The 14,488-nt window shown below is 39.5% G+C and overlaps 1 protein-coding gene across 4 annotated transcripts in view; it reads left to right on the plus strand.

The window, feature by feature from the left end:
- The window catches only part of ZSWIM8 (zinc finger SWIM-type containing 8), a 2,719,879-nt gene that overhangs the window by 1,925,582 nt on the left and 779,809 nt on the right, over positions 1-14,488 (plus strand). For all 4 annotated transcript variants that reach the window (XM_044056095.1, XM_044056097.1, XM_044056096.1 and 1 more), the window contains exon 15: positions 8,199-8,323. In XM_044056095.1, coding sequence (XP_043912030.1) covers positions 8,199-8,323 — 125 coding nt within the window. The remainder of the gene's footprint in view (positions 1-8,198; positions 8,324-14,488) is intronic.

Below are 14,488 nucleotides of genomic sequence, written 5' to 3' on the forward strand. Positions count from 1 at the left end.
TTTGCCTAGGCTTTGTTTTTTAGCCTCCTGAAAATAAAACAAAAATACATGAATATAAGAAAAAAACTATCACTGTGTAAATATATATGAGGATCGATTGATCTATTTAGCTATGTATGTATCAGTCTGCCTATCTAGAAGATCTGACCTTACAATTTGCATAAATGAGGAAGCCAAAAGTTTCCCCTTCAGAGAATCTTTTGAATCAGAATTGAATAAAATGTTGGAGGAAAGGTGGCAGTGAGTGAGTTGCAAGTGTTTATGGTCTCTTCCCAGCCAGTGTAGGATACACTTCTTGTGAGTTAAAACCATTGATTGGATTTCCAGATCCAGCGTGACCTCAGAAATGCTATGCAGTAAAAGCGGTAGCTGAATAAGTTTAATCTAAGCTTTTCACCATCCTTTGGTTGTTAGGGAGACTAACAAAATCAATTTTAAAACGCATTCACTGATTTTATTGAGGACAAACTGATGTTGCACATGCCAACTAAATGCTTTCATCCCTTTCTTGTTAGGGGCTTCATCAGAGTTATTACTAACAAAATGTGTTTTAAAATTTAGTTCTTTCGTCTCCTTAAAAACTGGAGAGTAGCTCAACTTATATTGGTATACTTAAATTAGACTTTTCACTTATGTGCATTTTTTTCCCTAGGTCAGGTCGTATCTGTGAGCTGAGACAATGAGACAAAAAAATCTATTTAGAGTTATTCTGTTTGAATGTTACACTTCTCATAGGATTTTCAAAAGTTACTAGGCTATTGGCCCTGAGGCCCTGGCAAGGCTAGCCAAGAATGTAGCCCATGTTCCAACAAATCAGCACCCAATGTTCTGTTCACCAGGGGCACAGGTATAATCCCAGGAGTGTATTTTCTGTTCTCCATCCAGTTATCCAGGTTGCACTTAAAAAAGGATAATGAGGTACTCTCCTTGACATGGAGAGGGAGTCTATTCCACATGAGTGGGGAGTCTCTGGGACACAAACCTGTCCTGACAACAAGTCCCTTTGGTGTCACAGACCAGATTGAGATTTCTCGTGCGGGTTACTCTAGTGGAACTAGACTTGTGGATATGTAGCAGTCCCATTAAGGTGGGTTCTGATATTGCTTTGTATCCCAGACAGAGTTCACCTCTGAGGAGTCTGTATAAGACTGAGTTAGAGGTATAGGGCTTTTAGCCTGTCTGTGTAGGGTAGATGTTTGAGGCCCTGGATCCTCTTGCTGAGGAACCTCTGTGGCCTCTCCAGCTGCTGCATGTGTTTTTGAGGCTCATAAGGGAAGAATACAGGGTTGTTATAACCTCCTTGTCCCTGGATGAGATACCCTTCCTAATGTGGTGAGCCATGTAGAAAGCTTTCTGTACATTGGAGGTAATATGGTGGTCAAGAATCAGGTTGCTATCAACCTGGGTGCCCATGTCCGTCATGACTGATTGCTTGCTTAGGACCTTGTTATTAGTGTGATAATTTGTGGGGACATCACTCTCCCCAAAGGGGATGACTATGCATTTTCTTTGGCATTCAGTTTGAGACCATGTTTCTGGCACCAGTCATTTATTTGGGTGAGACCCTCTTGGAGGATGTCCACATCACTAGGGGAATTGATGACTGCTCCCAGATTGCAGTCATCTGCAAACTTGGTCAGCCATAGCCCAATGGTTTTGGCCTACATCTTTTAAAAATATCCCAAACAACAGGCCCCAAGACCGAACCCTGGGTTATGCTACTCTTTACGAGTCTACTGCTTGAGGTGGCTTCCCCTATTTTCACTAGGTGGGTTCTGTCAGTGAGCCAATTTGGTACCCATCTGGTAACATATGGATTGATGTCTTGTTGAGAGAGTTTGTCTATTATACCTGAATGGGGAATAGTATTGAAGGCTTTGGCCAGCTCAGGGTAGGCGGTGTGCACCGTCTTCCCCTTGTCCATGGCTTTGGTGACCGTCTCAAAGAAGTCAACCAGATTTAACAGGCATGGCCTCCCCTTGACGAAACCAAACTATGTGGCATCGAGTGTTTGGAAGTTGCCAGTGTCCTTGTTAATGAGGTCCACGTTAATCCATTCCATGGCCTGGCAGATCAGGCTAGTTAGGCTAATGGGTCTGTAATTTCCTGGATTAGTGGATGCTCCACCTTTGTGCAGTGGGATGACAGTGGCTGTCCTCCACTCAGCTGGGACAAAGCTGGTACACAGACTTTGGTTAAATAGGGTGCCTAATAGCGCTGCAAGTTCCTGCCCAAGTTTCATGTAGGATGTGGCCTCGGGTGTTATCTGGTGCCATGAAGGCTGTAATTTTTGCCCTTGAGAGGACAGTGATGACTTGCCCCCTATTGATAAGCGGAGGGGGGCAGGTCCTGGGGATGTCCTGATTTACTGATGGCGGGGCCAGAGGGGTGAAGGTTTCACTGAACCTGTCTGCCAGCAAGTTGCGTATATCTACAGCGTTTGTGTATGTGGTGTTCTTGAACACCAGTTCTGAGCAGATCTAAGTGCTTACTTTGAGATTGCGGACATATACGAAGAAGGTCTTATGATTGTCTTTAGTAGATGCAGCCAGTTTGGGTTCGAAGTTTGCTTTGAAAGATTTTACTAGTGCTCTTATTTGCTTCTTCAGGCTAAGGAGAGATTGTTTCCAGTTAGGCACCTGTTCCTTCTTGGTCCTGGACAACTATTTTTTTCCTTTTTATTATAGAGTTTATTTATTGCAGATGTCCACAAGGTAGATTTACTCTTCCTTGAGGAGGAAGATTTTGTCCTGTCAGTGTTCCAGATTCCATGCAGCTGTATAAATCCGTGTATAGTACTTTGGTGTAGGTTTTGACATTTGAGCCAGTCCCTGTGGAGGGGTAGGGGGCTGTGAAGCTGTTTATACCTTCTCGCAAGAAGTTGAAATGAGCTCTAGAGATGTTTTTTTGTTTGACTGTAGTGGGGGGAGGTCGGGGGAGATGGTAACTTCTAAAGTGACAGCTTTGTGGTCAGATCTTACCAGGGAGGATGACACTGTATGGATGCTGCAGTGGTTACTCATGTTGATTAATACCAAGTCAAAAGTATTATCCCCTCTTTCGGGTGTGCCGACCAGCCAGTCCAAGCCATTTGCCTTGACAAAATCAAGGAGTCTCTGGGTATTTGTGTTTTGGCATGAGTAGTTCCAATCCATGGTTGGATAGTTAAGTCGCCCAGGATCAGGATAAGTGGTTGAATCTTGGTAGATTCAAAGAGGTCCAGATAGGTGGAGTGGGCATCTTAAGTCAAAGTTGGGGGCCTGTACCTAGCTGTGATTTGAATAGGGGTCTTGTCAACAATTAACTGCACCTGGAATGTCTCCTTTGCATTATACATTTTGACTAGCCTGGAGGTGTATGTCTTTAGCATATATTGAAACTCCACCTCCTTTTGCTTTGCTGCCCACTGTTTGGGATCTGAATGTATGATAGGAAGAGTAACCAGGTATGCCTGGGTGCTCTCCACAGATTTGAACCAGGTTTCTGTGACTGCATAAATGTCAGCAATGAGTGCAGTATCATGTTTAGACTCCTAGCATTTAGCAACATGACCTTTAAATTGCTTTTTGATGAAATTTTCATATTGTTTGTTTTGACCTCATTGCATCGCCTAAAAAAAGGCACTGTGGGTGGGGAGGCAAGAGCCTTTTCCAGAGGCCTGAAGCCCAAGGGAGACTGATGCAGGCCATCTCTGGCAAAGCATCATGATCTGTTGATCATGTCTTCCCAGGCTGTCTTGTACTGGATCCCATTGGAATGACACCATGAACTAACCCATTTGTTAGTCATTTTCTGTTTGTGTTGAGGCATCGTTCTGTATGACGGTAGAATACTACTTAAGGCTAGGAACATACCTGCCTGGGACACATGTTCAGCAATCTCGGTCATGTCTCTCTTCATATAGTCCAGGGAGGTACATCTCAAGTCATTCATGCCAACATGGACTATGAGAGAGTCTTAACATTACCTGTTGTTGATAGACTTTTGTGCATGTGTGATATGGCAGATTCTGGCACCTGACAAACACCTAACAGTGACTTTCTCGTTATCCAGCCTGATGAGAGGCACAGCTGTATGTCTCAAAATGGAGTCTCCTATGATTAATATGTTGGGTTTATGGTTAGGCCTTAGTGGCTGTGACACACAGGTGTGTGGACTGTGTGTGGTGTGGTGGACTATGGAGTTTGCATGTTTTTTTTTGTGTTGGAGGTCTCTCTTGTTTGAGTATGTTTTTGTTGATGACCTCTGCATATGTGGGGGGGGGGGTGTTGTGTAGGTGTGGGTGGTGGTTGTGATGTGGTGTTTGTGTTGACAACCTTCTCAGGGACAGAGATACTGGCTTGAGGGAGAGAGCATAGACTGTAATTTCTTAATGTAATTGCATCTCTCACAAAGTGTGTTCTTAGGTGGTAGTAGCAGAGGGTTGTCTGTGTACATGAGGCAGTTGCTACACTGTCTCAGGATGCCCATAACAATCAGACTGGCAGGAGAAACCATAGGAAATTGCCATCCATATTTGTTAGAATCTGAGGTAGAAAGGCCAGAGAGATCTGAGGTGTAAAAGGGTGGAAGGTCTAAGATAAGTACTACTAGGTGATCACACAACTCACAGTATGAAAAATACAGTTGAACAGTAATGAAATGCAGTAAATGCAGTTAAACAGTAATGAATTGCAGTAAATAGCAATTAAGTACAGTTAAACAGTAATGATTTGCAGTAAATAGCAATGAAATACAGTTAAATAGTAATGAAATACAGTTAATCAGTAAATTGCATTAAAATAGTGGAAATGTGATAAATTAGCAACAAGGCACAGATAAAAACGATAGTCAAGTGCAAATGCAATAAAATATGTGAAAATGAATGAAAAAGTACTTAGATTGGTCTTGGAGCCTTGGGAATTTTGTAAAACGTCCCAGAGATGATGCACCTCAGCCGAGTTTGGTTCATACAAGCTCAAATGCAAGGTGTAAATACCACAAAAATTTGAAGATTCTAGGTACACAGAAGTCTAGCCAGTCATGCTAGTTCCTGCTCTATTTACCAGCCAGCTTGTGCCAGACAAAGTCCAGGCAGCCCTACTACGCTTATTAACAAGTAGGCCCCTACCAACACAGGATGGCTGCCAGAAACACAGAAGGCAAACACAAGATGGCTGCCAGAAACACAGAAGGCAAAAACAAACCGCTCTGGGTGCAGCAAACCTGTATGTAGACTATGCTACTCAATTTAAGGGTTAAGAACACAATAAAAGTCATAGAAAAGCACAGATTAACCACTTACAGACAAAACCCGAACTCACAGTATGAAAAAATACAGTTAAACAGTAATGAAATGCAGTTAAACAGTAATGAATTGCAGTAAATAGCAATGACGTACAGTTAAACTGTAATGAAATGCAGTTAATCAGTAAATTGCTTTAGAACAGTGTAAATGTGATAAATTAGCCATAAGGCACAGGTCGTAAAATAAGTGGAAATAAATGAAAAAGCACTTAGATTGGTCTTGGAGCCTCAGGAATTTTGTAGAACATCCCAGAGATGATGCACCTCAGCAGAGCCTGGTTCAAACAAGCACTTGCTGACTACATTGCCTGATCTTTACAATACATATACCCTGGTCAAGAGTAAACCTTTCTAAAACTATAATAACATAGAGAGATATAAATAATATATCCCGGATGCTGACAACCTCTAATGTACACAGAGGTTCTTTTGCAGCAAATTAAGGAGGTCTTAAAATACAAGCGTTTTAAAATGTGACCAAAGTCTCAAGAACTTTTTGTGCAACATATTTTGGATCTTCATTCTGATACTTTAAAGATGTGCATTAAATGAACTCTGGTGTAGTTTAAAGTTATTTTCTTCATACTTACTGCAATATCAGCCACTAACTTGTAGGACAAAGCAAATGACCAGTCTAGTTACTTCCTTGGTGATCAACTTTTTGCACTTAAATTTTTAACTAATTTCATATGGTTTGCTGTGTGCCGCAGATGACAAGTCCTTAGGCTTTAGTTCTTTATTGGTAACACTAGTGCCATCCAGCCCTTAGCAAATCTTTATCAAGCCACACAGGCAGTAACTCTCTCATTGTTGCTGAAGTCTGTGAGTTTAGTTATGCCCATTTGCAGCTAGGCAGCCCAGGGCATATGTATTCCGTCATTATTGAAAGGTAAAACTACACCAAGAAATGTAGCAAACAGTTGCTACATTTCATACCTGCCTGCACAGAGCACTTCAACTTCAGCTCTCCTGTTTTAGATTGGAAAAAAAAGTGTAGCAAACTTTTTGCTACAATGCAGCACACAGCAGCTACAGTGTAGACCACATGCAGAACAGTACATCTCTTACACTTGAACAAAAATGCTTTACAGTAAAGAACACTGGTGATCGGCAACATTTCTGTGTCTTTTGCATTGCATGAAGGTAGTTACAGTAATGGATTGGCACATAAAAATGCTTTGAACTTACCAAGGAAATTATTCAATCTGCCAAAATGCTTCCTTATCTGAAGGGATTAGAACCAAAGCAGGGTTGTGTTTGTTTTCCCAAGGGAATGAAAATAATCCTGGGAAAGGTCAAGTAGGGTCATATTTAAAGATATGAGGGTGAAGAAAGGGTGTATATGCTGATGTCACACTGAGGGTGATACTACCTAGCCAGACTGAGAGCAGGATGCTCTTGAAGTAAAAAGAGTGAAAATGAAATAAGGGAAAAGGTGCAGAAAGTGTGACACAGGTGCATTTTATGCTACTAAAAGTATGCATTGGTAGAAAAAAGTGTTCTAGAAACTGCATCTTTGACATTCTCCCTTTAATTACATTTTCTTTCATAAATCATTTCAGCATTAGTACAGCTTTGTTCACTTTATTGCATTCCCTTTTGAAAAAAAAAAATTGATTTTTAAGCTTGCTACAACTTTTTCACAAATGAAAGCATTAATGGTAGCAGAACTGAAAACATTTCTTTGAAAACCCATCTACTCATGCCAGCCCACCAGTGCAGTAGATTTGACTGTAGCCCCATCGACTTTGGTTTAAGTAAGCCTGGAAACTGGGAGACTGATGTGGTGGAGGACTGAGTACCTATAGCAATTCTTCATGAGGAAGCATTGCAATAGCTGTTTTACCAAATTTCAGTGGACGCTGTGATAACAGTAGGGAGGTACTGAGGTTTGGAGAGGCATAGAATCAAGTAGCATTACATGAAACCTTTACATGCTCTCTGGCCCTACTGCCAGCCTCCTGTCATCCTCCTTTCAGCTAGTTGACCGATATCATCCCATTTTTGGCAGGGGTGAAAATCAACCAAGAGGAGCCATCACTAAGGCAACCATTAGGAGGGTTTCCTGTTATGAGTCCTAACTCTTCTGTCTACTTGTTTGCATCCAGAAGGTTGGCATGCAGTAGGCCTTTGCAATGCATGCCACACCTCTGCTTGACATGATCAGTGGGCCCTGCCCCTCCCTTGTCAAGTACCTCTGTGTAATCTTCCAGTCTCCAGCTAACATTATATTGAGAAGTGTGTGCTTGCAAGCATGTATCCCTCCCCTCTTCCAGAATAGAGGTGTGCAGCCATAAGCCTCATTGTTCCCTTTTTGTCCATGCCAGCTCTCAGTAACCCAGAATATTAATCAAATTGTAGTCACCAGGATCATAGTCAGGGCTTTATCCCTCTATGCCAACAGAGTTAGCCTGTTTGGGAAAATATTTAGACAGAATTGTGCATGCTGTGCACCCTGTCTTGGTTTTGGCCTTCCCAAGGTACATCAGTTTCTCTTAAAACATGTCACTCATCTTAAACAAGTATTGGACACACCCACGTGTGCAGAATGACCTCATTCCTTGAAGATGAAAGTCTGTGCTCTCAACAGGCACATTGAGGGAGTAATCTAGAAGTATGTAGCTCTGCTAGGGTTTCAGATAACAAAACACTTGTAAAGTGGGGTGGGAGCTCAGATAGGCCATATCTAAGGTCTTAGTGTACAGTATGAAGATGCCTACTAAGCAGCATAGAGTAGAAAGTTGGAAAAAATTTGGCTTGGGCACGTTGAATAATAAGCTCAGAGAAAGACTTGTTAGTTTTACCATACTCTAACTTAAGGTCGATCTTTCCTTTTTTTTTTTTTTTTTTTTTTTTGTAACAAAAAACATTTTATTAAATTATCATTGATCTTTTCTTTTTAATTGTATCAGGAATGAAGACAACTGTGAGCGAAGCTGAACATCCTTTGCTATGTGAAGGTACAAGGAGAGAAAAGGGAGATCTAGCTCTTGCTTTGATGATCACTTACAAAGATGATCACACAAAGTTGAAAAAGGTAAGCTGTGTTTTCTTCTAAATAGAAATTCTGTTGCTTGTAAAATGGTTTCTTGTGTTCCTCTAATAGATACATTTACTTTATATAATGTTTGCTTTGATTTTGTGTCATATTTGGAAACAATTGTTTGAGTGTGCACGTGTGTGTCTGTCCACGAGTATGCACAGTTGTTCTTATTGTTGAAGTGATATCCCATACAATAGTGTACTGAAATATAATATCAGAAAAGATTCTGAGTTCTACTCTAAAAAGTTTTGGACTTCAGTTTGTGGTCATACATTCGCTAGGTAAATGTTATTTTTGAATAAATGAAATATAGTATAATTGAATATTAAGGCTGTGCTCTGTGTAGCCCTTGGTGGCACATAGCTGTTTTATTTAGGTTGAAGAGAAAGATATATTCGAAAGAGTCAACAATAATGATACTTTTAGATGCATTAATTGAACATGTATGCATGAAATGTTTTAAATGGCAAACTCGGTTGTGTTCTTAAAACTTGGTGTATTGTATATAAAGAACTTTAAATCTCAGATAAAGTGTTTTTTTACTGATTATGCCTAAGAAAATGTAAAGAATTATAGTGAAATGGATTGTACAGCAGAACATTACTCATATTTTGACTTAATTTTATGGAAATCCTATTAATTTACTGTACAGCCATTCTGCTAAGATTTAATAAATTTAACCCATTTTATTCTATTTCCTTCTGAATCTGTGAGCCATCTATTGATCTGTCCTTAAAGTTAGTGAGTTTTACCTTATAAATAATTTGAATATTATTTAAAGACATAAAAACAAATTTAGCACTGGTATCCACTCCCATATGTGATTTTTTTTTTGTTGGGGAGGGTTATTGTCTGTGACCCATCAGCTTTCCATTATCTGTTTGGCTTATTTTTTCTTAGTGGATGAAAGCAGGTCACATGTCATCCAGACAACCATCAGGGTTTTATTTGACCCTGTGCCCCATTACCCCAGGTGGCATCTGGATGTGAATGGAATCCCACAATGTTGCCAGTGAATTATGCACTTTTGTGCATTGCTTTGTATTGCTCACTTGTTTTTAAATATTCTTTTATATTCCTGTGATTAAGTTTATAATTTTTTTCAAACTCCACTTCTGTGAGCTTGATGCTCAGTTAATACTCAGCTGAATAGCCCTTTTTAATTATAATATACTTTCAGTAGTTTTAACACAACAGTTAGCATACTTCCAGGATTTGTAATATCAAAGTCAGGGATAAGTGCTCCAGTTAAAGTTTTTGAGTACACCTGGTAACATTTGCTTGTTAAGAATTGCTGTGGATGTTATGTTGCATTTTTAGTAATTATTAGCCCTAATAATTTATAACAACATGTAAAGAAATTGTCCCAGATGAATGCATCATCAGTAGCCCATCAGTTAACTGAATTAGCTTGGTCAGAAACCAGACTTGGTAAAACATAGCCCCATTTTCTTTTTGTAATGCTTCTCTTATCCAGTTGAGACCATTTGTGTAAGCCTTTGATATTTAATTTCTGACAGTCTGGTGGAATGTATGACAGACAGTTACAAATTATAATTTCTTACAACATTCCAGTCATTCAGAATGCACATCTTACAAGCAGGTAATACCCAACATATTGGGCACTATCAACTATTATCAGACCACCCTGGGACTAAGAGGCCCAACACCATAAGCAGCAAGCCTTGCAGGCACTCAAACAGTTGCTGCTGCCAGCACCACCCACTCTAGTGGTTATGCTTTCTGAGTTGTTTTAGCATGTAGAGAAGTTGTTGGTATTGCCAGTACCACCCTCTGTGAAGGCTGTTTATTATGTAGAATTAGACTTATTCAAGGAATGCAAGACATATGAATACTTCAATGTTTTCTAGTTTTAGCAGTTTGAGTCTGCAGTGTATGATATATATATATATATATATATATATATATATATATATATATATATATATATATTATATATATATCTTTAAATGTTAATTACCAAGATTGAAGAAATTGCATGTCATGTGCCAAACTTTCTTTTAGAGGGAGATTTCTGTAAATGAACACCTCAGGGGCCAGTCACATCCAAAGGGTTTGATGTTTACCCATATTCCTGACAAATCCATATACAACAAATGGCATCAGAGTAGAAGGACATATCTGCAGAAAAGAGATATATGTGTGAGTTTGCTTGAAAGCACAGATGTTTAATTTGCAGGTAGAAAATGCTCCAGCTACTACCACAAAGAAAGCTATGACTTCAGAGAAATTCAGCAGAAAGCCAGAAGCTTTAGATCCAGAAATTTACTCCTCAGTGTGAGTGGATTAACTGAGAAGCCCACAGGTTACTCTAGAAGAAGCCTTTAATGTATTTAACTTTCTCACCTTTTTTGAAGAGAAAACTAAAATAACAGTAATAGTAAAGAAATTCAGGAATTATTCTGATCCTGAGAAGACCTTGCCATTCACTTTTCATTTGCTGTTTATAAGGGTATGAGGTTCTTTGAAGCCTGTAGATGCTTGTGCTACTCAACAAAAGAGAAGATCCAAAAATGAATATTTTGAGCTGTATGATGCATTAATAATAGGGGATATTTTTATGTATTAAAAATTAAATAAGGATGAAACTGTTAAGAGAAATAGACCTGACCTTATCATTACTCATGTAGAATTGAAAACTATTTGGGAAAACGTTTACAAGATAAATGGAGAGTCAGTAAGGATGAGTAGTAGAAGAAATGATTATGAAAAGGAGAGTCATATAAGGAGGTTTTGTTATAGAGATGGAGATGAGTAAATCAGCCATTATGTTAAGGAAAATTCAAGTCTGTCACACTAGGTAACATTGTAACTATGAAGTGCAGTGTTCTTTAAATTTTGCAGACTGTGCTAGAAAGGGACATTTTACAAAGATGTGTAAAAGCAAAAATAGATGTGTTCAAAAGATGCTACATGTTAGAGTTGTGTGTAGATACTGTTGAAATGAATAGAATCAGTACAATAGCACTTAAGTGCAAAATACTTTTAGCATTATCGAGACTGAGGCAAGTCAGACTGTTTGCAAGAAATGCTGAAAATTAATAAGAAAATTTTGAATTTAAACTTGATATAGGTGCTTGCAGGTAGTATTTTTTAACAAGAAACACCTTTATTGAATTATCACAAATGACATTAGCAATCATACATTTATATAAATGAAAACAGATGGTACTGATACATTTTCAGTTTTAAACATTATACATCACATTTAGTCTTCTATATAGTCATTGTCAATCAAACATTACATAACTCATTCAATTCCTGCCTCCCCTTAAACCACATTACTCCTCCAAAACATTATTCTGCATGTATCGTTCCCATTTTTTCTATGTAATTTTCTCCTATTGTTTTCTAAAGATCCCAATTCCAGTTCTTTTAATTCTGTTACTATATTTACTACTACTAGTACAGTTGGTTTAGACTTTGATTTCCATTTTCTTGTAATTGCTTTTTGACAGCCACCAGAATTAAACTCAGGAAGATATTGCTATGGCTAGGCAATTCTGACTCTATAACACAACTCAAAAAATAATGTTCGTAGTTGCACCAATTTGCTCTCCCAGTATTGATTATAGAGTAGTCTGCAGTGTAATTAAACTCTGCCAACTCATTGCACTTCCCAAAATACGTTACCAATTATGTTTTCTTTTCCATCACACCTCCAACATTTGTAATCTACTTGAGGAAAATTTATTCTGAGTCTTCTTGGGATATAAAAAATACATATGCAAACAATTCCAAGCAAAAATCCTAAATCTTCTAGACTTTATTGCATATTTGGTAGGCATACATATATTCACCCATTGTTTCTTTGTGAATTGCTTATCTAATCTTTCTTCCCTATCCTTTCTAAAATCTCTGATTCCTGTAGTTACTATGCACTATTTTATATACCCTACTAATTATCCTTTTTCAATATCAGCTTGTGTTCTAGATTCTACTAAAACCTCTACAAGTACTAGTCTTTCACTCAGGATCACCATATTCCTTCCTCTTTGCCTACTCATGATACCAATTCCTGATATGGAAGGCAATGGGCAATCTCTAGCATGGAGTCCAAATTTATTCTCTGCCTCTTCCCATTTTTTTTTTTTTTTTTTTTACCTTTCCTTCTCTAATTATTTGTTTCCAATACCTTGGTTCCTTTGCCCATTTTCTCCAGTAAATTCCAGCCCCCTCTTGACTATTCTCTGTACCACTAATTGTAGTCATCCCTATCAGCAGAATCTCCTTTTTCCATTCCAATGTTGGCTTAGTTCATATAATACTTTATGCTACTTTATGAATATAATAGTATGTATGATTGTTATCCTTAAGGATCTGCATCCAAAACGCCAGTCACTCCTTATTTCTTGAGCTTCTCTTGTTTTATTATCATCCCTTTCCATGTTGAACTATAGCTTTCTCCTTGTGCTAGGTGTAGGAGCCTTAACCATGTAGCTCTGAAATACCCCTTCAAATCAGGTAATTACAAACCACCTTGTTCTGTTGAAAAGATCAACTTATCCCACTTGACTCTTGCCTTCTCCTCTCCCTGATAAAATATTTCAACTCTTTATTAATTGCTATCCACAACTTATTAATTACTGTCTACAACTTCTCATCTGCTTGATAAAAATATGTTTGACCTGTGTATATAAAACTAAAAGGACTAAAAGCATTTTCACTGCTTGTATCTTGCTATCCATATTCATAAGACGGAGCTTCTGGTTTCTCAGATGTTCTTCGTCTTCCATTGCTGCAGTCCTGACTATTGGGTATAGTCCGCGTCCCAGTCGGCCCGAATACCAGAGTATAAGGCTGACGTCGGTCATGGCGCCTTAGACTGACGTCAGTACGTCAGGGTACTAATGCGCATGACCGACGTCATTTCCTCAGTCTTTTTTGCCGCATGGTCCGATGCAGAAGCAATTTTGCGAGTGCAGGTTGGCGTTCTGAGATTTTCCGAAACCGGAGTTTCAGACCGAAACAGAGTTGGCTAAGTAACCCGTTAGAACATTTTGGTTTTCTTGCCTCAGTATTTAACGGATGTCAGAAAAAGTGAATAACTGTATTTCTTGTGGGAAGCAGATACCGCATAGGGATTATCATACATTGTGTATACCTTGTTTAGGGCCTGAGCACGACGTTGTTGGTTGCCGCTCTTGTGCTAGATTTAACAAGCGCACTATTAAGAGGAGGCTAGATTGTGCTAGGTTAGTGTTTGGGAAGCGTTGCAATTATAATATGCCGCCGGATGCTCCGCCGCTTCATCCAAGAAGCGCAAGGACAAAACAGTGAAGCCTAGGGGTGAGGAACCGCAGTCCCGGACGTCGGTTCTTTAGACGGCTCAGGGGAGCCAGAGGTTTTGCCAGGAGTCTCTATGGAGTCTCAGGCAGATACTTTACTGTTACAGGATGTGCCCTCTCAGGAGGTAGGCCAGGCTGAGGGCTTCTCAGGTAACTGTTCTTCCCTCTCTTCCCAAGGTAGTTAGGGCCTCTCCTTCTGTTGCCAAAGCTTCTTTTAGAGGTAGGCCAAGTTCAGCTTCTGTGGGGCTTCTCCTAGCATTTCGGCTCTGTGCCTAAGAAACATATGCTTAAAATGGCAGAAGATTTGATTACTCTGATTAGAGGTTCTATGCCCCGCCTGATAAGAGGCCTAGGGTGGAACAGGAGTTTGATAGTTTTGAACAGTGTTCACAGGCTTCAGAGTCTTCTGTGGAAGACTTGCAAGAGTTTCCTACTTATTCTGATTCTGATGTGGATGATTCCACTCCTACAGCTTCTCCTCCTGAGGATTTTTCATTTTCAGAGACTCTTCACTCCATGAGGGAGCACTTTAAATGGGAAGGCCAGGATTACTCTGATTCAGGAAAAGGCTTAGGGAATTCTTGTTTTACCCCAGCATAGGCCCTTAGCTATTCCTCCTGTGTTGAATGTGGTGGAAGATGTTTTGCAGAGGCTTCCTGAACCCTGACTCCTTGCCTCCTGCTCCTGTTAAGCCTGATAGGTATTATAGGGTGCCCGAAGCTCATAAGTATTTGTTTAAGAGTCCTAGGGCGGACCCAGAAACTGTTTCTCAGGGGCCTAAAGGTGTTAAAGCTTCTGTGGTTAAAAATCCTGTACCCTCTGATAAAGAGGCAAGGGCTTTGGATAGGTG

Source organism: Protopterus annectens, chromosome 14.part0 (genome assembly GCF_019279795.1).
Source record: "Protopterus annectens isolate FY-2018-M chromosome 14.part0, PAN1.0, whole genome shotgun sequence".
Taxonomy (NCBI): domain Eukaryota; kingdom Metazoa; phylum Chordata; order Ceratodontiformes; family Protopteridae; genus Protopterus; species Protopterus annectens.